At 37.4% G+C, this 26037-nt stretch overlaps 1 protein-coding gene and 1 long non-coding RNA gene across 2 annotated transcripts; both read right to left on the reverse strand.

Annotated features, from left to right (window-relative positions):
• Positions 1 to 1414: 1414 nt before the first annotated feature.
• LOC112844854 (uncharacterized) lies at positions 1415 to 2588 on the reverse strand. The gene is made up of 4 exons (XR_003217603.1): positions 2466 to 2588; positions 2270 to 2390; positions 1895 to 2006; positions 1415 to 1802 (listed from the first exon to the last, which is right to left on the reverse strand). It is a non-coding gene; the product is annotated as an uncharacterized LOC112844854 (long non-coding RNA).
• A 12126-nt stretch (positions 2589 to 14714) lies between these two features.
• LOC100697219 (alpha-(1,3)-fucosyltransferase 9-like) lies at positions 14715 to 21373 on the reverse strand. The gene is made up of 2 exons (XM_013267963.3): positions 21209 to 21373; positions 14715 to 16050 (listed from the first exon to the last, which is right to left on the reverse strand). The coding sequence occupies exon 2, from the start codon at positions 16040 to 16042 to the stop codon at positions 14960 to 14962; it is 1083 nt and encodes a 360-aa protein (XP_013123417.2). The 5' UTR covers positions 16043 to 16050; positions 21209 to 21373; the 3' UTR covers positions 14715 to 14959.
• Between the last annotated feature and the right edge of the window lie 4664 nt (positions 21374 to 26037).

The raw sequence follows: 26037 nt of genomic DNA on the forward strand, positions 1-26037 counted from the left end.
CTGAAGCACGCTGTCTTCAGGTAGCAATAAAGATTACATTTAATTAAACATAGTTATTGTTATAAATAGTAACTTTTCTAAAGGAGGCTGGATAGCATAAAGTGTGCCAAGACAGCTAAATGAGACTTCGCCATCCCCAGTAGACCATCAGTGGCCCCATCGGACTTTCAGGTAGCAGTGGTACAGTTTGATCCAGTGGCAGCTCAAAAGGTTTCCTACCAGCTCTAACTGGACCAAAGAAGTAAATTGAACAACAAGCAGCATCAATAATGTCCTCAATACACCTTGCAAACCTAAAGCACTTATCCCAGATCCCAGGAGAAGAACTCAGTTCCCTAAAAGAAGCTTTCACAGTTTAAATGAAAAACATCAAAAGAAATACAGCAACAGTGAAGGTGGATAGGTGGGAAAAAAAGCTAATTGAATCATACCTTGTTCATTTATTTTTAGGACAACTTATTCAATGTCTTTGTGTTGCTATATATAGACACTCTTGAAAATTGATTTTCCACAAATTGCTTTATTTGCAAGATTATTAAGTCTTAAATATGAAATGCACAAAATCTGGTACTTTAGAAAAATGCAATTGGTGATTTTTAATAGTGATTATTTATTTTCAGAGCACTATTCCAAACTCTCTTTACAATACATGAAATACAGCAATAAGAGTGGCAGAGCTGGTTATTCTTCAGATAATTCCACATATTGCATAATGTATCAGGTTTATCTATCAGGTGCTCAGTAAATTCCATCCCCGAGAAGATTTTTTTTTAATTAGGAACTTGAAGAAATACTTTTTGCAAATTAATAGTGTGTGCATTAATAGTTAATGCACACACTACATTAGTGCATGCTTGTGGAGCACAACTCTTGGATGTGTATTTCATGATAATATGGTTGCACTCACCTTTCTTCTCACCTGGTGTTTGATGAGCGCAAGGGCTGGGTGAGCATAATGTGACTTTCTGTTCAGTTTGATATACAGTTTGATACACCTTTTCATATGTGGGTTGATACAGCACGTTGATGCAATTTGGTGTAATAATTAGTGTGACAGTTTGTCTGTCACAGTTGCGTTTTCTTGTGCTTTTGTTTAGTTTTAAGGATCCCATGTACTGATTTGTTGTTAAGACAGTGTTATAGCTGAATAAATAGAATATTCAGCAGATTAGTTCATTCGATTTTCCTTCGTGTATGTCTTTAGTACCCCATGTTTAGCCTGCCACAGGTGTTGGTTATGGAGCAGCTGCAATAGCACTGTAGACTTTAAGCCATACTTAAGATTTGTCTTCATATCAAGATCTTATTGAAGCGATTGTGTATGAATCAGCCACATTTTATTTTATAGTTATATATAAATGAAATATAACTTTAAAGTAATGTATTAATTGCATCAGTGTTTTACATTGGAAATCATAAAAGGCAATTTATTACTACATACAAGAGAACATTTACAGGCAATATTTTTTTAAAAACAGATTTTGAACATTTTGACGAAGGACACAAATATTAATCATATTTAGTAATTTTCTCACTAAACTTTAAATCATCTGTGGGTTCTGGAGAAACGGCTGGAAGCAGTTTGAATATGAGAAAAAAACATTAAGACAACAGATTAGTAGAGATTAGCAATGCCACCAAGAGCAGAAAACTTGCACTTGTACTGCTGGCGCTGTTGCAGAAGTCACCCTGGCAGCAGTTAAGTTCTCGAATGAATCCTTTCTCAAATACAGTTTTTGGCTTTTGGCAAAAAAACTTGGAGATGCAGCCCTTTGCAGTTGCCTGTGCCCCTTCTGAATTCACTGAGGAAATGAAAAGATTTTTGCTACACTGCACTTTTTAACAGAGGAATCTCTGAATATTCTTATGAACCAAGGAAGAAGAAACCTGTTACCTGTTGCTGAGAAGCAGAAGTCCTCATTTTTGTAGCAGTTATGCGTTTTTTTTGCAATTTTGTTGATCACAGTAGAAACACTTTTTTCCGTTCAGAGAGACGATATTGCCAACTGTGAAATATAAAAGCATATGTAATAATTAGAGAAGAAAGGATGGATTATGAGGTTGAACCCTTAATTCCTTTTTCAAAGTTAATTCATCAAGTGGGTTTTTCCCAGCTGATTAACAGGTTTAACAGCAAATATTACTGATATACAAAATACAGGGACTCATCTCTTATTCATTTTGGACACTTTTTGCTCATGGAACAATGCCAGTTCAAACAATAACATCCAAATACTGAGAAACACAATGAAAGTTACCAGAGATTTACCAGAGAAGGCCAGAACTGCAACACTTGGTGGTGAAAAAGTTCCTGCCGACTCCAGTGCTGAAAGAGCCCTCATCACAAAATCCAGCACAAGTTTTCACTGTGAGATCAACTTTTGAACCACCTGCAGCCAAAGAGTAGCCATTGTAAATTGGGCTAGTGCAAAGCTGATTAAAACAAGAACTATAAAATACTATACCTGCATATGTAATCTGTCTGATTGAAGCACACTGAGTACTGAAAGAACATTCTGTTATCTTATTGCAGTTTTCAGAGGATTCCCCTATGCAATCATAACATTTCAGTGCACAGGCTGACAAAACACAAGATATGAAAAAATAAAGTGAAGTTAAATCAGTGTTTCTTTCAACATTTGTACTAAGCATGAACATATTCTTAAACATTCAGGATAATTTTAGACAATTTGACAAGTATTTTAAAATAGGTCTAAAGTATATGTGTTTTAACAACATCTGGGAAAAAACACAGCAAGCAGATGGGGGAGAGAGGAGAGAAAACAGAGCAGAAGAGACAAAGAGAGGCAAACAAGAACAAAATGGAGATCCAAAATGTAATTATTGCTCATGATTAAATGCAACAGTGGTATACAAATGCAGAGAGTGAAAAGATGCCACTGAAGAAGTGCTTCATGGAACACCCTATAGTCTAAGCCCACATAACTAAGGGATCATTGATGGTCATCTGATCCAGCCCTAACTATCAGAATCCAAATCAGTAACAATCTGCACTTTGTGAAACACAACTGCTAGCAAACTTCAATGATTTGCAATCCATGTCATTTGTGCAAAACTAGAAACATCTTGTCTCAGAGTGAAGCTGAGAAACTGGTTGTCATGTCATAAATTCATCATTTATTACTCTTTGGCTTTTTTAGCTGGTAATTCATTAGTTTCAGGTTGTCTTAAAAACTCCATGAAAAGCCTTCTCTTATACTGGCTTTTCTTCATTAGCTTCATGTTAAATCCAAAATTGAATTTGAAATTTTTCTCACCACATACAATGTCTTGAGCCCCCATCTTTTATTAAAGGTCTCTCAGACTGCTGTTTTAATTGTGGTTTGTGCGGTGTTACAACGGGAGGAAGCCTTGGGTTTTTAGGACTTTTGTTTTGTTGAAATAGTTCCTAGTTTTGATTCATGAGACAAATACACTATCTGCGTTTAAGATTAAGGAACAAAACTTTCCTTTTTGCTAAAGCATATAGTTGAGATTGGATCAGGGGTCCTAAATCCTCCCTTAGTTATTCTGCAATAGGCCTATTTCTTAGTATTTCTTCTTTACTCACTATGTGTTTATGCACCATTCTATATTTAATCATTACTCATTGTTCATTTCTGGCTCTCTTCCACAGTGTGTCTTTGTCCTGTGTTTCTCCCTTGACCCCAAACCTGTCAGATGGCTCAGATGGAAGCCTTGCCTGAGCCTGGTTCTGCCTAAGGTTTCTTCCTGTTCAAAGGGAGTTTTTCTTTACAACTGTCACCAAGTGCTTGCTCAAAGGTGGTCGTTTGGTTGTTGTAGTTTCTCTTTATTGTTGTAGAAATAAGCTCCCTTGAGGTCACTGTTGTTGTGGCGCTATATAAATGAATTGAATTAAATTGAATTTAAATAACAGATACGTTTTTGCTAGCTAAGCACCTTGACCACCAGCATGTGTGATGTAGAAAATGCAAAAGGTGTGTAAAAGTTTATAATAAAATAACTCCTTTAGGACATTAGCAAGTGTAAGGGCAAGAAATGTGTGATTGTGACAAAAAATAAGCCACCTCTCCATAATTGAAATTTCATTATAATAATATATTATGTTAAATGCTCTGGTTGTTCAAATATTTTAATTTCTTTAGTGGTTTCAAAATAATGTGTGTCCCAGTCGCCAAACAGACACAGTACTGAAAGAGTAGTTACTCCTCCATTGCACCACAAGAGGGGGTATCTCCTAAATTGAGCAAACGAATATATATATATATGTATATATATACATATATATATATATATATATATATATATATATATATATATATATACATATATATATATATATATATATATATATATATATATATATATATATATATATACATATATATATATATATATATATATATATATATATATATATATATATGTATATATATATATATATATATATACAGGATGCTTCCTGTTATGCTGAATGTTCCGGTAAAAGCCGATGCCCCACGTGTGATTATTCCTCCGTCTAGATAATAAGTATCTTCAGTATTCATGCAGATTCTGCTGGAAGACCCGTCTCTGCTAACAGGTTATGGGCCCAGGAAAATGTTGAGGCTACGCCAGGGGAAAGTTTACCACCAGAAAAGTCGCAAAGTACAGCGTGTTCGGTGAGGACTAGCATGCTAAGTTAGCACCATGAGTAAGCATGCCGGTGAACCCAGTGGCCGATGGGCAAGGTTGGTTTTTGATGGAGATGAGAAGAATTATGAATTGTGGGAGACAAAATTTTTGGGACATCTTAGATTACAAGGTCTAGATTACAGGCGAGACATGTCAGACATAGTCTGTTTTAAGTGTCACTGTAGAAGCAAGACCCATTGAGAGTCGACTTGCAGGAGACAACAACGGAATGATGAAGCGTGCACAGCCTCGGAGGAGGGCGGCAACGCAGAGAGCACCTATGTCTTCTGGATGAGCGATGACTATGCGGAACCTCAAAAGCCACAGGACATCAGGACCAAAGGCCTGATGGTGGATACTGGTGCAACATCACACAGCCTGAACGATAAAACAGCATTCAAGAAATCTAATGACGACTTCCAGCCGGGAACACACTGAGTGGAATTAGCTGATGGCACCAGGTGTAAAGGAGTGGCTGAAGGCAGAGGAGATGCAGAGGTGTGCTTGATTGACAGCAGAGGGAGACAGTGTAAAACAACACTGAAAGACGCTCTATACATTTCCTCATTTCCACAGAATATCTTCTCTGTGAGAGCGGCCACTGCGAATGGAGCTACTATCATCTTTAAGAAAGGAAGGAACGTCCTTCAACACAGAGACGGTACAAAGTTCTACATCCATGAGCACAACAGACTTTATTACCTTGAAACTGTAAGTGAGTATGATAAGTGTAATAATTGTTTTGATGTGCAGACATGGCACGAAATTTTGGGACATTGCAATCATAGTGACATTCTGAAGTTACAAAATGTGGTTGAAGGTATGAAAATCAAGGGGAAAACAGACAGTCAAAGTTTGAACTGTGAGGTGTGTATCCAGGGAAAATTTGTCCAGACTAGGAATAGAAACCCTGACAGAAGAGCCGAGAAACCTCTCGAGGTGGTACATGCGGATCTAGCAGGGCCGATAGATCCAGAATCACGAGATGGACACAGATATGCGTTATTGTTTACCGATGATTTTTCCGGTGCAGTATTTGTATATTTTCTCAAAAACAAAAGTGAAACAGTGCAAGCAACTGAAATCTTTTTGGCCGATACAGCCCCACACGGGAAGGTAAAGTGTATCAGGTCAGACAATGGCACAGAGTTCATGGCAAAGAGTTATCAGGCATTGTTAAACAAACATGGAATAAGACATGAAACTTCAGCCCCATATTCCCCTCACCAGAATGGTACAGCAGAACGTGGCTGGAGAACACTTTTTGATATGGGAAGGTGCATGCTTATTGAGAGTACCGTACCAAAGGAATTATGGACATATGCAGTTCAAACAGCGGCTATTGTGAGAAACAGGTGCTTTAACAACCGGACAGGACAGACACCTTACTTTTTGCTGACTGGGCGGAAGCCTAATCTATCCAGAATGCAAAAGTTTGGGTGTGAGTGTTATGCTTACAAGCAAGATAAGGGGAAGCTCAATTCTAGGTGTACAAAAGGGATTTTTGTAGGCTATGACAAAAACAGTCCAGCATACAAGGTTTATTTCCCAGACAGCGCTAAAGTGCAAAAGTTTAGGCTGGTTAAGTTTGTAACCAAACACAATGAGGAAAAGCAAACACAAACTGATACGACATCTGAGGATGAGGACATAAAGGTGAGGGAGAGACCAAACGTGAACAGGGAAAGCCCCAGTACCAGTTCACAGGAACCAGGTACTGACAACCAACCAGAAGTGAACAGTCAGACGCCACTTAGTGATGAGACTGAAAACTCCAGAAGGTATCATTCTAGAACAAGAAAGAAACCAGATTATCTAAATGAATATGAGTCAGGAGAAGACATTGATGATCAAGTGCTGACTAACATAGACTACTGTTACAGACTGATAAGTAACTCACCCGTGACATTCAGTGAAGCTGTAAAGTCACCCAACTCTAAAGAATGGAAAGCAGCTATAGATGAAGAAATGCAATCCTTAAAAGAGAACACCTTTACCCTAACAAGCTTACCTGAGGGAAAGAAAGCAGTGGGGGGTAGATGGGTATATGTGAAGAAAAACAGTGGTGATGGATCAGAAAAATATAAAGCACGGTACGTAGCTAAAGGTTACAACCAGTGCTTTGGGATAGACTATGACAAAACTTTTTCTCCGACTGCTAACCTGACAAGTATAAGAGTATTGATGCAGTGTGCGATACAAGAAAACCTGATTTTGCATCAGATGGATGTAAAAACTGCATACTTGCATGCACCAATAGACTTTGAAGTTTACGTTGAGCAGCCGGAAGGCTATGAAGTAAAAGGAAAAACAGATGAGAAACTGGTCTATAAGCTGGAAAAGTCACTTTATGGGCTTAAACAGTCAGGCCGAAACTGGAACAGGACATTACATGACTATTTGATAGAGAACGGTTTCATGCAGAGTCCTGTAGATCATTGTGTTTACACAAGGAAAACAAGAAAAGACAAAGTGATCATGATCATATGGGTTCATGATATTATTATTGCAGCCAGTGATGAAAGTGTTTTGAAAACTGTGAAGGGAATGCTAACTGCAAGGTTCAAAATGAAAGATATGGGGAAACTCAAACATTTTCTTGGTATTGATTTTGAGCAAACCAAAGATTGTGTAAAAATGTCACAAGAGAGATATGTAGAAAACATACTGGAAAGATTTCAAATGCAAGACTGTAAACCAAGATCAACTCCTTGTGAACAAAAGTTGAACAACAATGATGATGCTGAGAAAATGAACAATGTCAGAATGTACAGAGAGGCAGTAGGCAGCCTTATTACTTGACCTCTTGCACACGACCAGATTTGAGTTTTGTTGTAAGTAAGCTGTCACAGCACTTCAAAGAACCAACTTTGGAACATTGGACAACTGTGAAACATGCTCTAAGGTATTTGAAACAATCAAAAGACAAGACATTGTGCTATAGGAAAAGTGACAAAGATTTGAGAGTACATGGTCACAGTGACTCAGACTGGGCTGCAGATGTGACTGACAGGAGTAACTACAGGTTACTGCATAAGCCTGAATGAAAAAGGTACTTTGGTGTCACGGTGAACAAAGAAGCAGCCAACTGTTGCCTTGTCAACTTGTGAAGCAGAGTACATAGCTTTGGCAGCAACAACACAAGAATATTTGTACTTGACACAACTGTTGCAAAGCATGTATGAGCATCAAAAGGGACCACCAAAGCTTTTGAGGACAATCAAGGGACTATTGCATTGGCAAAGAATCCTGTTAACAGACAGAGGTGTAAGCATATCGATATCAAGTATCATTTTGTAAGATCAACAGTTAATGCTGGAAATTTGATATTGGAATATTGTTCGACAGGTCTGATGGTGGCCGATGTTATGACAAAGCCAGCAACAAAGGGCAAGTTATTGAAGTTTGAGAAATATATGTTTGGAGTGTAAACAAATAGTAAAGAAAAAGAAACTGTTTCTTTTGGAATGCATGTAAAGCTGACAATATGAGTGCAAGTGGGGGTGTTGAGCTAGTTAATAGGTATGCCCTCATTGTCATCTGATCTGATTTTATTTTGAAAGGATGCTTCCTGTTATGATGTGGAGTATACTCGAGAGTTCAATAAACAAAGTCACATTGGTGTGAATGTTCCGGTAAAAGCCGATGCCCCACGTGTGATTATTCCTCCATCTAGATAATAAGTATCTTCAGTATTCATGCAGATTCCGCTGGAAGACCCGTCTCTGCTAACAGCTAACCTTTGAACATGCTATTATCAAAAATTGTGAAATGAATGGAAAGATATTGTGATAAGATTCTCTGCTCAAAGTGACCTGCACACAGTTCTAATGTGTGGGGAGGTCATTTATACAAATGTAATGGCATTCTCTTCCTGCAAAGCTACAAACAAGCTATATTAATTACACGTATTAATTGCATCTAGGTGCTAAACGAGGTGCTAACCAAAAATTTTGCACACTGGTTAAGAACTGAAGAACCGCAGGTCATACTGCTAGTGACACAACAAATGAATAGCCCTCTGTAAACATAATTTACAGGTGACTTACAGAACAGGTGTGCTCTAATAAAGCGCATGGAGGTTGCAGTATGACATAAGTAAATGAAATTAGCTTGAAATTAATTGAGCTACACATATTAAGTTACACAAAATACCACGCTGTGTTGTAAGGGGAAGAGGAAGTGATGCCACCTGGTCTAGATTTCTATAAGGATTATTTATTTATTCATTTATTTGAAAGAAAAGCATTTTTGTTAAAGATTTAATTAAAATTTACTTACATTTAGGGAACAACACAACCCCAATGGTCAGCATAAGGAGATGCATTTTGAGATGGTCACATACAATTTAGCTCTTTTCTTTTAGTTTCTGTTAAGATTGTAAGCAGTTCTTATGAGAGGGGGTTGTCTTTTTCCTCAGACCACTCCTCCATTCCTCCTTTGATGACAGATTTTTTTTAAGCGTCTTAAAAAAGAAACTGAATATGAAGCCATTGTAAACTGAATTAAATCATTTACATAGCTTACAATTAGTTCAACAGTTTATGACTCAATACACTAAACTTGCAATGTTAAACAACCATGCATTTGAATAAAACTTAACTTGTATTATTATTTTGATTTCACTGTTCCATCAAATAATTATTTTCATAAACAGACTTGATGATAACCATTATTTAAAACCTATACCAAGGTTTAATTCCTTGGCCTGTTTAAACTCACAGCAAATATGTCAATATAAAGTCAATGTAAAACAAAACTGTTTTCTTTTAAAGAACTGAAAGCTTCCCCAATGCATTTGGTTTCGCTGTTACTGAAATGTCAGTTTTTACTGTTAAACTGTTCATTTGCAGAATTACCCTTCTTCTTTTGCAAAGACCTTAAAAAGACAGGAGCACAATTTTTTTTTATCTCAGAAATGTTAGCCATCAGCACATCACAACTACAACTACACAATCAAAAAGGACTTAAATATTCTTACATTTTTCTTAGTGTTACTTAGAGTCTCACTTACTAGTCACCCTTAGTTTTCAGCACAGGATGTAAAAACATAAAATTTTCTTGAGGGTCGGGGACAGGGCGAAGACTTTTTCATGTCATCCCTGCTTCAAAATTAGATAAGTAAATGAACTGCATTTGCACAAACCCAAATTAAAACTACAGCTTTTCAACATGTTGATGGCTTTAGACTTACAGACCAATGTTCTCATCTAATCCATCAGAAAACAAACATATATTTCTAACTGGCAGTAAAATTGCAGTATGTGCATTTGTTGTGTCTCTCAAAAGCCCTCCTTTCACCTTGTTACATCTTAATTACAGCTTAATTTATATCAGTATCTTATTAAATGATTATGAAATGAAAAAAAAAGCTTACAACATGTCAATACAGTAATATAAACAAAATAAAAAAGGCCCACCACTAGCTTTAAAAATGTTATTTTTTAATCTTTTGTTCATTGTAGTAAAAACGCGTTCTTACTTTATAACATCATTTTTGTGTGTATTTCTGGTAACATTTCTTTTTATTTCATGAACATTGAAACAATTACATGAAGGAAACTTCATAATCACTAAAACATTGTTTTAACGAGTAACTTTACACAGTCAAACTTTTTGACTAAACTACATTCTCTATACCTGCAGTAGTAGTGACCTACAGTTGGGTTGTTAGGTGGCATCACCCATTACATTAACAGTGATCATGCATTATACGACAGATGATTGTCATTGAAGCAGGACAGAAGATGAAGTGGAGGAAGGCCAGACAGTAAAACAGGAAGGTGTGAGCTCAGAAAAGGATATACCAGCTTTTGAGAAGCCTGAGCAAGGACAAAATTACAACACCCAAAATATATTATGGACGAGCGGTATGAGCTATGGCTCTGAAGTTGTGAGAATTTGTTTCCTTGACACAAACTGCAGTCAAGGGCAGCAAACTGCTCATCAACACAGGCCTTCCGTGGTTCGACTGATTGAGGCAGCCTTGTTGCACTCCTTCCAGATGGTTTTATTCTTTTCCCCCCTCATCAGAGACACTGAGATCATATGTAAATTTGATGGACTACCTGATCTTGATGAATCTGTCTCAAGTTACAGAACTGGTGATATTAATTACCCAGTCTGTCTGGATCCTAGGGTATAAAGTCATAACAGGAACAAAGATTTGCTGAGGAAATTTTTCAGCTCAAGAATGTTTTCAGTTATAACATTTTCATGTTGAAAACAGTTTCAACACAATTTCAGCAGGATTGAAATTAAACTGATAAAGCAAGGAGAGGTACAGTTTAATGCACTTTTAGCAAATATTTCATAATAATAATAATAATAAAATCAGCAGTTAAAGAAATCAAATTTTAGCTGATTATGTAGTCTACATGTATTCATTTTGCACAAACCCATGTGTATTCTGTGTTCAGCTGAAATGTTTCCTTGCTATACATTGTAATGCCAAACAATTATTCTGTTTTTAGTAAGCAATCAAACAATAATTGGACAATTAATAAAATACAAATTATTCCAAACTCATATCTTGTTTCTTATGTGTGGTGGGTGCCTTCATCTTCCTCCTGCTCAACTCTTCAAAAACTGGTATGTCCTCCTTTGAGCTCTCACCTTTCTGCTCTAATGCCTGCCCACTTCAAACTCATCACCTAACAGCAATAAGCCTGACTGACGTCAACATTTTTGAGTAAAATCCTTTCTACTTCAGTCAAGTTTTTTTTGTAAGTTTCTAAACTCAAATGTTAACTACTGTCAGAACTTACAAATCTGTATTGAATTGACATGAGGATTCGGATTACAGAGTAAATTTTACATTAAAATGATATACTTGCTGTTCAGTTTGTTGCTTTTTGTGAGAATCAGGGGCCACAGTGTTGTTTTTTTGTGCAGCCAATTCCCTCGTTGCTGGGTTTCAAAAATGACGGTTTTGATTTTTGTGATTTTCGTCATGGTTTCATGACTCAGTGATGCCACTGACAAGCCAGTCAATGGCATGCAATCTTTTGACATCACATTTCGGATTGCCTTGGATTGCTTGGATTCTAGGTAGAGTAGGTACTAAGAAAGTACCTGCTACCAGGTATTAAAACCTAATAGAAAACCCTGAAAACTGTGACAAGCATTAGGTACTAGTGGAAAGAGTGGAGTTTTCATCTATGCAACCACGCAAGAAGGCACCTGGCTTTCCTACATGTCTCCTGCCTTGGCAACATCACCAGCTGCCTTTCTACTCAGTGCTCATTCCCAGGTGCTCACTGCGATACCACAGTCCCCCAGTTCGGTTTGGCAACTTCTGGAGGAGAGCCAGTCATCTCAGCCAATCCCCTGGCTCTGGCTGATGAGATGTGACCTGTCCTCAGGGGAAAGCCAAAGTCCCAAGTCTGCTCTACACCCTGCAAATGGAAGAGGTGGGTCCTGGTAAAGGGTAGCAAGGGACATACCAGATGCTTACGCCATCTACCAAAGCCATTAATGATTAAGCTAACAAACAAATTTGACCCAATGGAAAATGTGGATGCTGTTCTGTGCGTCACCACCTGAGTGATCACTTAAGTTCTGCCAGACTTTCTCTTCCAAAGTGAGGGGATGCTTCTGCTTTCATGGCTACTGCAGAGATGCCTCTCGTTGAGGATGAGGAAAGTTTTGACACTGAAGATGGAATGGCTCCCCCAATTTCACTCCTTAACCTGCCTCTCTTGTCATAGCCTGTCATTCCACAACCTGAATGATGCATCTCAATTCTGATGATGATTTAAGGCTATAACAGTCATCAAAAAATAGTATAACAAGTGAGTGCTTTTGTCCAATGCAGCATCAGGTTTCAGTACTTGGCAGTAATTACCTATTACTGTGTATTTTTTACACTGCAATAAAATTTTAAAGGCAAAAAAAACCTCCTGGCAAATCCCATGTGTGCTAAGTCGATGGTAGCAAGAGGGAAGTTTTTTTTTTAAACAATCCAGATCTGAACATGGACGCCTTTAACAATACAAGTGTTTTCAGTGTACTAACTACATTGTTCTTGTCACAAATCAGTACAATCAGTTGATAAATATATATTAATTATAGTAATTAATTACTATAATTATTTTAATATTTGAGTCAGAATTCAAATAATTCAATTAAAACTTTTAGTAGTTACTTTAATCCCAAAAGGAAATTAAATCCCAGAAAACAGGTATTCCACCAACAGTGCTATTATCAGTGATGAGTGGAGAGCCTACAAGAATGTTTTGACTGACATGGGGTACAGACATTACATGGTAAATCACAGGAGGTGGTTTGTAGGTCCTCAATCTGGCAGTCATAGACAACATATCGAAAGAGCTTGGATGACCAACAAAGGACATGTCCATAGACTGGCAATCGTACTGAGATGTTGTTGGAGGAACACCTCATGGTTTTTGAATGGTTATCTTGTCTTGGTTGACGAATCACAACACGCTGATGGACCACTGGGACGCTTATTCAAAAATATAATTGTTAATTGTTAATTGTTAATTTATTTCAAACATGTAAACAATATGCAGGTACATTTAGAAAAGAAAATAAGAGAGAGAAAAAAACTATACAAAAATCAATACATTTCAATATTGCTACCATTCTGATTAATTTACATGTTGAAAGGGAGTGGGAAGAAGTAAACACTTATTTAATCCCACCCTTTTGCCATAAATTATCAGTTAATATTTAGTCAGCTTCCTTACTGATATAATTTGTAATAAAAATAGTGAACAGATTTCTGATATACTATATACTATAATATCACATCATGAATTTTTTTTAAATAGAGACATTCACTTAATTTCATTATTTTCCCTTTCTTTATAGTTCGAGAAGATCATATTTTTATAACTCTTTTTGAACTGTTTTATGTTTGGACATTGCTTTAATTCCATATTCAAACTGTTCCACAGTTTCACTCCATGCACAGAAACACAAAAGTTTTTTCTTGTAGTACGTACCTTCCCTGTTTTGAAGTTACAAAAGCCCTTAAATTATAACTTCCTTCTTTCAAAAAAAACATACTCTGAATATTACCTGGCAGTTTTTTTATTTTTTGCTTTGAATAGAGTTTGTGCTGTTTGGAATTTCACTAGATCGTCAATTTTCAATATTTCAGACTGCAAAAATAGTGAGTTTGTATGATCCCTATAAGCTGCATTGTGGATGATTCAAATTGCTGTTTTTGAAGAGTAAAAAGTGAATGTAATGTGGTTTTATAGTTGTTGTCCCAGACCTCTGCACAATAGCTTAAGCATGGTGAAACCAGTGAACAGTAGAACATTACCATTTTTGATGGTAATTACATGTTATTTCAAGCACTGATTGTAATTTAGGTCTAGGTATAATAAATAGTGACATGTTTTACACTTTACAACAAGGCTCCCTTTGATAACTGTGGATATTTGTAATGCATTGACAAAGTGCTATATTATATGCTAAAAATGTTTACAAGTGTCTGAAATGTTTAATATAGGAACTCTTGATGAAATATATATCTTAACAGATCTGGCAAGAAACTGGTCAGGATTTTCTCTTTCTCAACCTTAATTCATGCATAATAAACAGTTATAAATGATTTATAAAGTGTATACAGAGTAAATAATAACATATTTATAAACTGCTTATTAGCCATGTAGAAGGGGAGTCTTATTGTAACATGGTACTCTATTTCATAAGTATAAGTATTACTAGTATTTACAATACTTTATTATTATTATTATTATTATTATTATTATTATTATTATTATTTATTTATTTATTTCAATCATCATCCTGCTTTATCACATGCACCCTAGCCCCTCCTTCTACTAAAAAGCACTAGCCACCCCAGTACCACTTGTTAAGACATACAAACTTTTTAGGAGCCTGAGCAGGGACAAAAGGGATAGCATAGGATGAGGACTCTCCTTCTGCATAATCAGCTACACAGCTGTCTAATAAAAGGAATATATGATTGGTTTGGAGAATGCTCTAAAGCTTAATAAAAGATGGACAAAAAGAAAAGCAAAATAAATAAAACAACGTTCTTTATTTTCTCTATTGATAGATAATTTTAACTGCCATTATTACTATGGTAATTTCTAAATCGATCAAAATAACGCACAGAACAGAATGTGTATTTGTGAAGGCATGAAGAGAAAAGTAATATCAGTTCATTCAGAAATCTCAGCACAGGGACAAAGGGAGGAGCTAGTTTGTGTTAGTAGGCCAGTTGTAAAGTACACAGAACATTGTTTTTTTTTTTATTATGCTCTATCACATGCACCCTAGCCCCTCCTTCTACTAAAAAGCACTAGCCACCCCAGTACCACTTGTTAAGGTTGTTGAATGCTTTGTACTCCTTGTGCCTACGCAAATAATCACAGCTCAGGCATATATGCTCAGCCCCAAAATACGCCTTTTTTACTTTAAAGTCCCGCCTCCACTCAAAGTACCTGAGGTACATCTCCTCATCCTTGTCCAGGAGCAGCAGGTAATCTGCCAGTGTCTGGGGCGAGGTGAAGTCTTCCACATGAATGAAGGCATCTCCCTGGATGAAGTTCTCATAATTCTGCCTGGGTGGGCCAAGAACCACTGGCACTGTCCCCACTAAGAGTGGGTTGTACAATTTCTCAGTAATGTAGTCCTTGTGAATGGAGTTCTCAAACGCCAAATAGAACTTGCAGCTGGTGATGGTGGGGAAATAGTCTTGGTCAGAGATGTACTTCCCAAAGGCTCGTCCATATGTTTGAATCTCCACATGTTTGCTCAACTCATTGTAATATTTCACCCGCTTGTGGTTCTGGTTCCAGTTGCTCACAATCCAGCAGATCAGCTTGTTTTTCTTTGGTGGTATAAAATTTTCTTGACTCTCTGCTGGTACGATGTACCCATAAGGCACTTGAATGTCAGCATCCTGACGATAATTGAGAGTCAGGTTGAACAGGTTCTCTAACCCAGTCAGCTGGGATGAGTGTGACGGTGACTCTGCATTCATCCATATCCACTTCTGGAATGATGGCCGCTTGTACTGTGGGAGATTGGAAAGGTCAGTTCTAATGTCTCGGTGATGTATGATGACCCCATTTGCTTTACTGTAGAAATTCTTGTCTGCTGTGATGAAGCAGCCATCAATATTAAAGAGTGAGCTACAAATGTTCAGGTTGAATGTTCTTCCAAAGGGCCACATCCAGATCAGCACAATGGTCACATTTTTATTGATCTTGTTAGAGAAAAGGTTCAGGTCAGATTCTGTTAATATTGATGACTCTAGGGGACCTGGTAACCAGCTAGTAGTTGGTTTAAAATACAAAAAAAACAGAGTCACAGAGCATCCCAGTATAAAAGCACTGAGCAGAATCGGTCGCAGGATTCTGTGAAAAGGTCCAGTTTCCATGATCTTTCCTAAAAAGGGAAAATCAAAGGGGGAAAATTACAAAACAACAAACTCATGCTCTGGAGATGAGATCAAGCTGGGCATCTAATCCTGTTAGATTTTGCAGATGTCACAATTTAATAATATCTACTTGACACTGAACAAGATTTTATAGCCTATTTAAATACTGTTAATAATTTACACTGCACTGTGTGTAAAGCAATACCTTCAATCCATGCTCAAAAAGAAAAAAAATTGAAAAACTTTCAACAACAATCTGATGGATTTTACTGAATGTTGAAATCCATGTAAGAGAAAACGTTCAAATACAGTCGGAGAAATAATTATTAGATCTCTTGAAAAATTTGTAAATATGCTCACTTAAAGAGAAATTAACATTTCAGCTCCCTCAAAAAATATTATGGAGGTCTGGAGACTGGCTCGGTTGCTCCATAGCCATAAGGTGCTGCTGCCTTGGTGGTATAGTCTGGGTCATTGCTGGAAAAAAATTCATGACCGACCTTCAGTGTTCTAGCAAACTTAGGATAAGCCTGTACATGTGCCTTCTTGAGCAGGTACTGCAAGTCATTTAACAATGTATTACCAATGGTGTTCTTGTGACTGTAGTCCCAATTGTATTTAGATCATTAACAAGCTCCTCAGTCAGTCACCTTTCTCAAGATCCTCCTCATCACATGAGGCAAGGTCAGGATCAAAACAAATTTTTTTTATTATCATTATACAAAAAATACAACATTGTACGCAGTTTCATTCAGTGAAAAGACATTGATCCTATTAGCTTACTAAACATTCTTTTCCTATGTACAAATATTAAAAAGAGAATGCTTGTGGTGGAAAAAATGCAAGGTAGTGAAAGGAAGCATAAATTCAGTGTTCATTTATTATTCATAATTTATTATTGGCACTTGCCTAGGGGTGTGAGCTGTAGGTTTTTTGGCAGGTTTGTTTTGGCTTTTATTGTTCTGGACCTCATCCCTTAGGCCAGAGGTTCCCAAAGTGTCTAGGGGGGGGCGCAGAGCCATTGCGGGGGGGGGGGGGGGGGGGGGGGGGCGCTGTATGAAAAGAAATAAAAAAGAAGAAAGCTTGGACACTGCTAGCATAATGGACAGGTCCCTCCCTTTAAAAAGGCAGAGGCATCACGGTGTGATTATTTTACGTGTAGTTGTTTTTTTTCCTGTGTAATAATATTCAACATTGCTATCAATACATTTTTCAAAAAATGCCTCTCTGTGCAAAATGGGTTCAAAAACAAAAACAGCTGTGGGATACTGTTTGTCTGTGATTTGAACCGGAGGAACAAATCATGACAGGATCAGCCTGATATTATTTGTATCCCACTGTAACTTTACTGTATAAAGAGCTAACATGTCCAAAATGTCAGGAGTAGTTAGTTATTACAAGAAGTGTTTGTGAACTAAAAATCAAGAATGTTGGATACTGTTTGTCCGTGATTTGAAGAGCCCAGCGCTGCTCCCGACGCAGGGAAACTAATTTTGCAGGGGAGACCTACCTTGGTACTTGTGCAGGTGAAGCCAAAGGGAAGATGTGCTTCACCATATTTTCTAGTCTTTGACTTGGATGGAAGTTGGTTTGGAAACATATTTGGCGATGCTTCATCTCCTGCTTTGCGTTTGTGTGGGAGCCCCGTCAAAAACCTGTCCATTATGCTAGCAGTGTCCAAGCTTTCTTCTTTCTTTTTTTTTTCTTTTCATACCACGCCCCCCCCCCCTGCAATGGCTCTGCGGGCCCCACACTTTGGGAACCTCTGGGTTAACAGTTGGAACAGGTGATGTGTTTAGTGCAGTGGTTTTCGCGGTACACGCCATGCACTAATGTGCGTCAGGTGTGCCGTGGGAAATTATTTAATTTCAATTAATTGGTCCAAAAAATACAATTGAATAATTACTGCAAGTAATAAAATCATTGTTGGGCATCTGTGCTTTCAATGCACGGACTGGTAGTAATTTCTCTTTCATGTCAGTGGGTGGCAGTGGGTAGCATAATATGGTCTTGTTAAGTTAAGTTAAGAATTAGTGATGCGTGCGGTACGTGGCAGTTGCAGGACCCACAACAAAGATGGATAAATATTTGAAAAGTAAATTGCAGACTCCGAATTTCCCCTGGACAAAACTCCAGAAGAGCCTCGTACGAGTGGTGGTCAAAAGAAAGCTAAAACGGCGAGCTCAAGGCAATACACCGAAAGTTAGCTTTCAATTTGGATTTTCTTTCACTGGAGATCCGATTGCACCAACTTGGTTATTTTTGGTGCGTGGGGAACAGCTCTGAAACAGTGCCATGGTCCCAAGCAACTTTTCATGCCATCTCCACAGAAAACATCCCTCACTTCAAAACTAGAACACAGACTATTTTGTTGAACATGCTGGGAAACAGGTAACTTTAATAAGAATGAGAAAAAATAGAAACCGAAAAAAAGTGGTTAAAAGTGGGTCGTTCGATCCAGAGCTGGACTGGCCATCGGGCATACCGGGCATTTGCCCGGTGGGCCGCTGGCGATTTTTTGTTTTTATGGGCCGATGGATTTTTTTTTTTTTTTTTTTTTTTTTTTTTTTAGGAAGGGTATATATAATGAAAGGTGTTGGATTGGCCAATTGGTCATGATCGACTCTGGGCTGGACCAATTACAGCCGAGGAGGCCGGATGCACCCTCCCACTTGTTTAGCAATCTTATAGACGAACTAAAGAAAATGGAGAACAAAAAAAGGAAAGGAGGTGTTTATGAAAATATCACTAAATCTGTCATTTATTAATTTTAATATTAATTAATGATCATGTCTCACCTCTAGTGTTCTTGGTCTTAATTTAAGGTTTTTCCTATAGCGATTGACAGATCACGTGACTTTCGCGCATTGCATGCCGGGAACTCGAGGCAAAACAATCCAAGTACCGCATCAAATGCAAGCATTTGCAGCACCGCAAAACGTTCATTCTCCGGTTCCAATACCTTCTTGATTTTTCTTTGCCGCACAAAAAAGGAATGTACAAAACAAAGGAGAACAATGCCGGACCGTACAAAGACAGACTCGACGAAAAGGCAAAGAAAAGATACGAGGAAAAAATCAAAGGAGTGAAAGGGTCAGACCCTTAAGAGCACACAGAGTGGACAAAAGACGTTAGCGCGCTGCCCAACTTTCACCACGCTCAGATTTATAATTATACGGTTCTTGGAGTGAGTGCATACACTCATGAAGTTTAGTAACTTCAGGTCACTGCAACAAGCCCGGGTACAGTTTACCGACGGATGGGTACAGGACCTTGAAATGCACCGTGTAGAATGACCATCGTACAAACAAAGGTAAGTTTACCAGTCTCACAAATCGTCGTCATAAATACACAATCGTTAACCATTTATTAATAGGACCTTTGAGCTCAACGGTAATTAATTAGTAGTGGAAATAATTTCTGGTAGCATTACAGAAATGTAGCAGTGACAATAATATTGTATGCTGTAATCGCACTGGACAATTAGTGATACAAAACAACTGTTTTATCCTGTGAATAAAAGTATATGTTTTTGTCAATGTACCGTGGTAATAACAGAAGCGAAACGCAATATTGTGTCAGGACAATTCACTATTTATGCACATTAAACAAAGAAGCATAGTGCAACAATTTCTGTTCAGCGCCAGACTTGCTTGTAACCTATATCACCAATTATGTTAAGAAAAGTGACGTATTAACTACTACAAAACACTGACCTTTGTGGGAATGCTTGGAGCAGACTAACATGTGAGCTGGAGTGTTCTGGGACGTTATATTTGGTATATCCAGACCATCCATCGGCTCTTACTTCAGAAACATGGCTTAAAAAATTTCTCTTCAACGACGTAATCCGATAAAAAAAAAACATCTCTTTACCCATCGGCTTCCCGTGACTGTCATGCGACCGGCTATTGCAGTTAATAATACAACAGCTTCTTGCCATTTTTTGGGTTTCTTTTTATCGCTGTGTAACTGAGTTCAATTGAAAGCCTGCGTGCGCTAGTACCTCTTGCCTCAAGTTCCCAGAATCCTTTGCGGTTTTACCCCTGAATGACGTCACATTTTCAATCTCTATCCTGGTGGGCCGGTCTCTAGTCAAAATGCCCAGGCCGATTTTTTGTCCCAGTCCAGCCCTGGTTCGATCTCAAATAGGCATTTAACATTTCTTGCTAAATGGTCCATTGACCCACTGCAAGCCGTTTGTTCACACACTGAAATCTGAGGCAACAGATATCTCAACATGGATATCTCAAAAACTAGATAAAAGCCAGGAACTTTGTCTTTCACTTTCACTTTTTTTACCATCAAAAAGAATTTGGATTTTTAATTTGGGACCGATGTGTCAAACAATGTCTTAGGATTGACTAGTTAAAATATATAATTTCTGTGTGTGTGTGTGTGTGTGTGTGTGTGTGTGTGTGTGTCTGTCTGTCTGTCTGTGTTTTTTAATCAACCTGTCTTGTAAGGTTGCATAGTTGAGTACACACTAATAACAAACAAAAAAGAGTACAAAGTTATATTTCACAATAATGAGTGCTGCAATAATGCAAAATAAACTGAGCGGACTGCTTTTCAACAAGACATTCTTAATCACAAAATTATTATTATTATTTTTATTTAAATTGATTTAATAAATGGAATGAATAAACATGACAATTTGTACAACAAAAAACATGAATAGGTGATACTCTAAATACAACACAGAACATAATTTTGTTAAATTAATGAAAGATTTCATTTTTGAGGACTGGGAAAGCCCGTCAGTTCCAAGTTTCAGTTATGTTCGTGCTGTCTCGCCAAATACCAGTGTTGTTAAGGAACATAAATATGTGTGGCCTTAGTGAGGACTGATTCAAGAGCTACGTATGAGAGCCAAAGATTCCACACCGCGCTCACAGCTTTGAGCTATCCACTCACTCTTTCTGAAACCATTTCCATCTAATTCCACATAAAGGAGCATTCATATCAGCACTTATCACAACCGCACGGAATTAAATTTAGTAAAAGTTGCAGTGAATTGCTGCTGCAAACTAGGTAATCACGTTTGTGTCGTTCTCCCCTTCCAAACCTTTGCGCTCTGAAAAGGAAAAGTCCTACATATTCATTCGTAAGCCTGACAAATTACAAAAGCTATTCTTATTTTAAGTGACTTCTAAGTAAGTTTACCTTAGCAGTTGGAGATACCTGAGCTCTTCATCGTTCCTATCTTTAATAACCAATCAGTAATCAGTCTTTCATCAGAAGGGAAGTCCGTTCACTTCTCACTAGGGTACATCACAGCTGTAATTTATATTGCAGAACTAACCTCCTCCGGAGCAGTGAATGATCAAGTTAAGAGATCAAAGCTATGAAATCACCGCCCACCAGCCAATCAGTTCTTCAGGAAATAGCCATAACCTTTCACGGAAGATTCCTCGAGCCTCTGTGCACTGGTTTAAAGTTCTGTGTTTCCTCGATGACTATCAATATTAAATATAGACTTCATTGACGTTTTCGTGGTCTCAAAGCATTTTGAAATTGAATTGCATTGTTCTATAAGTCTTTATATAGAATCCTAAAACAAAACCAGGGGCGATTTTAGCCTATTTTTGGGGGTGCTTCAGCACCCCCAAAGATTTCTTACTTTTTTGACAATATTATCTGTTTTTGGGACACACTGCTAAAAATATAAAAAGCATACAGTACTTAATTGAGATGGAACATTTTAACAACAAAAGTATAGATGACCCGTCCCCCCTCCCAAAATGGTTTGTTCCAGGTCGGCTCTCCCCTACTACTCTGGCTCTAGCACCGTTGCTGCCACAGCGATAGTGGCTGAGACGCAGCGGAGTGGAGGTGTAAGTACCTGGCTTAAAACAGGACATATTAGCTGCATTTAACCTTCAGTTACTCTTTATATAGTTAGGTGGAAGTCAGACCATCTTTCTTTTTAGCTGAAAAGCATTACACCCAGGTAACCTGCTGTGTTGAAAACGTGTTTCCCGACTATGTTTGCTACCCTACAATCCATGCTCTGTTGTAAAATCATTCACATTTGACCGTCCTGTTGCTCCCATTGTAATTTATACAACCTATTTAAAATGTAAAACTTGACATTGTCCGTAGCCTACTGTTGTTACCACTTTCCTGTTTGAAATGTAATGAGAGAAACTGGTTATTTTGTCATATGTGCATGTGCTGATATTGAACCCAAGGTACTAACTAGCTAACTGACTGGATGCCCATTAACCTTATAACTCCTGGTGTGTGTGTGTGTGTGTGTGTGTGTGTGTGTGTGTGTGCGTGCGTGCGTGCGCGCAGAGAGACAGCCAGGTTCATAATGGATATGAGGAAGTTTTTTCAAAAACAGGAGCCACATTCAGGTAAAAGTGTAGGATCAAATGATCCATCAATAAAGGATAATGTTGGATCAGTGTTTCAATATTTATATCCTTTATTAGATGTACATGTGGTTTGGTTATTTGCCTTTTGGTTGAAAGTACATTGAGAGAGGACTTTTTTTATTAGTCATCTTAATAGTTTAAAAAAAAATCTAATTGAATACAATCTATCTGTGTGTGATTGTCAGTCCAAAGAGGGAGAGAGGAAAGTGGAGAACATGAGGAGAAAGTACAAGTTCAGGAAGAACCAGGTAAGAAAACAGACAGGGAATACTAACAGGCCAAACAGAAACTGTTAAACTGGCAAAGAAAAAAAACCAACTAATTTTACTGATACAATCGGGAAGCTGTGTTGTCCCTATATTAAAGCTGCTATACAGAATCTGCAAAACAAACTGGGTGGTCAGCTCTGGCACTGCATTACCATATTGAGCTTCAGTCAGAGGAAGTCACGGTTGCCAAAAACTTTTTGAAGCTCAAGAGTGAGGCTGGTGCAATTCCAGATATGTTAACATTGTACAATCTTCTGGATAATCGGATCTTCCCCACACTGAAAACTGTTATTCAGGTTGCCCTAACAAACCCAGTTAGCAGCTGGAGCTGTGAAAGGTCTTTTAGTGTCTTGAGTCAGCTCCATACCTGGCTGAGAAGGACCATGGGTCAAAGCAGACTCCAGCACCTGGCTGTGAGGTCATTTGAGAAAGAGATGCTTGAGAGACTTGACCACCAAAATGTGATAGACAGATTTAGCAACCTCAAGGTGAGGCACATAGGTTAAAAGAAAAGAAAAAATCTGCAGAGCCATAGTAGCATCTGCAGTAAAGATCTTTTCATACATTGTACCACAGGGCAAGGTGTCTCCATTTTTCTAATCTTTTAATAATATTTTGTACATTTCAAGGACTCTATTTTTGGAGTGTATTTTTTTGTATCTGCATCATATTATACATACAAATTTGAAGTGTATCTCTGTCCAAAAAATGCACTGAGTTTACATTTTACTCACTGTGAGCATCATTATTCTCCCGCAGTAATTAAGGTTAGGATTTTTTTTTTTTTAATTCCAATCCATTCTTCTTTAGCAGCATTTAAATAACCTTTATTAGATTTGATGGTTTTGTTGCAGACTTTTCAAAAGTGTTTTGCTTTTCTTTCACAAATGTGGGGATTAAATTGTCTTAAAATGTACAAAACAGTGATGTCATGTTTTGTGACAAGGACCCAGGCGCAGAGAGACTTGATGAATTTTATGATTTAATAAAGAAATTTGCAGACTTGCACAGAGAGGGTAAAATTATGATGACTGATAATGGAGATGAAGACAACAGACGATGAGGAACAGGGGTTTAAATGCACCAAGGAGACAGTCAGAGGGAACTCGGGACAACTGGAGACATTTAAGGATGCAGGGACTGAGAGAGACAGGGAAGAAGTCTCATCCTGATGTGTAAAGTTTACCTTGCCTGGATGGGCAGCTCTCTGGGTGCTCAGCACCCCCAAAGCTCTGATCCTAGAATCGCCCCTGAACAAAACACATATTTGTTCTTATTAACCTTATTTAAAATTAATGTTTCAATTCTGTGTTTATATTTAATCTTTACTCGCAATCCGTTCAGCACCAAAGAAGCTGCAGTTGGGAGAAAAAAAACACAAAAACAAACCTAAAACTCTTTAATCTTTTTAAAGAAATACACAATTATAATTGATCAAATTCAATCTTTTCTTTTTTTTTTTTTTTTAAACATATGTTTATTTGTTTTTTTTTGGTTTTCAACAGTATCCAACACAAAAATATAATGAACATATGGCAGGTATTAAAATAATAATAATAATAATAATAATAATAATAATAATAATAATAATACTAGTAGTAATAATAGTAATAATTGAAATGTTAATCATAAAAAATTCAAAATAAGTGAATAATTAAATAATTTAAAATAGCAAACAATGCAAATAAATACAATTTAAAAAAAAACAAACAAAAAAAACAACAAAAAAAAAGAAAAAAAAAGAAAAAAAAAATCATAACGTAGGTTGCACAGTATATTCCCAACAGCAATTCAGACATTATTCATCATTATCTAGTTATCTTATTCACCCACCGCCCCCCCCAAATCCCCACTCCTCAGTAGATCTAGAAATATCTTCCAAATATTGTAAAATTCAGAAGCCTTCTTTCTAACAATATAGGTCAGTTTCTCAAGAGCTAAACTCGATGTTAAGTTGTTTAACCAGTGGTTAAAAGAGGGGCAACCAACATTCTTCCAACATAATGCAATACAGCGTTTGGCCTGTAGCAAACAAAGATCGACCATTTTTCTTTCCTCACACGACAGAGTACAGTCATCTGGGTACAAGCCTAAAATGCATAACTTAGGGCAAAGCGGTACAGGGGAAGTTGTGATCTGAGAGAGATATTGTAACACTGAGCTCCAAAATTTTTGAATCTCTTCACATTTCCACAGGCAGTGGTATAGTGTACCCTGATGACTATTACACTTATAGCATAGATCAATTATATTAGGATCAAATTTATTCAATTGCACAGGGGATATGTATGTTCGCATTATCCAGTTAAATTGTATCATTCTCAAACGAGTGTTAATGGTTTGAGTGTGTGCTTTTAAACATATTTTACTCCATTCAGTAGATGAAATATCTTCTTGTAAGTCACTAATCCACTCCCGTCTTCTACTATCAGAGTTGTCCTTATGGTTTTCAACTAACATGCTATAAAACTGGGACACCAGTCTTTTACCAAAATAGTTTTTTGTAACATGAGTTTCTAGGATGGAGAGTGGGGGTTGATGCACAGAGTTGTTTAAGTGTGCCAGAATAAAACTTCTAAGTTGTAAATACTTAAAGAAGTGTTTCTGTGGAATATTAAACTTTGCCCTTAATTCACTGAATGACATTAGAGAGTATTCCTCATATAAGTCCTGTAATTTCGCAACGCCCTTGTTAAGCCATTCTTTAAAGCCCAAGTCATTTTTAGCCGGAGCAAAGAGTTCATTTCCCCAAATTGGGGAGAAACAGGACAACCTTGGAGAGTCATTCAACATTTTTTGTACTTCATGCCAAACAACAACAGTGTTTTTTACAAAGGGATTAGTAGTAGTTTTCTTTAAAGTTTTAAAGGGTGCTGAGTATAGATAGCTATGTAATGACAAACCCTTTGAGGACATTTTTTCAATTTCTAACCAGGGAAGGAAAATATCGTTTGAAAACCAAAACATAGTGGTCCTCAGCTGAGCAGCCCAATAATACCATTCTAAATTTGGAAATTGTAGCCCTCCTCTATCATATGGTAAATACAAGAGGGAGAGTCTGAGTCTTGGCTTCCTATTGTTCCAGATGAAATTAGAGAGGAGCTTTCTGGTCTTGGAAAAAAAAGAAGGAGGAGGGGCCAGCGGAATTGACTGAAAGATATATAGAAATTTAGGTAATATAGTCATTTTTACTATGTTTATTCTTCCCAGTAAAGAAAGAGGCAATGATATTAATCTAGTGATCTCTTCCGACACCTCTATTACCATGGGCTCATAATTGGCTGAGCTTAGATCGCTTATCTTTGGGGTTACTCTGATGCCCAAATATTTAAATCCCTCTGTG

Source organism: Oreochromis niloticus, unplaced genomic scaffold (assembly GCF_001858045.2).
Source record: "Oreochromis niloticus isolate F11D_XX unplaced genomic scaffold, O_niloticus_UMD_NMBU tig00001725_pilon, whole genome shotgun sequence".
Taxonomy (NCBI): domain Eukaryota; kingdom Metazoa; phylum Chordata; class Actinopteri; order Cichliformes; family Cichlidae; genus Oreochromis; species Oreochromis niloticus.

Bases quoted from the DNA above. Each gene is read 5' to 3' on its own strand.
- LOC100697219 (XM_013267963.3), bottom strand. From the start codon at position 16,042: ATGGAAACTGGACCTTTTCACAGAATCCTGCGACCGATTCTGCTCAGT.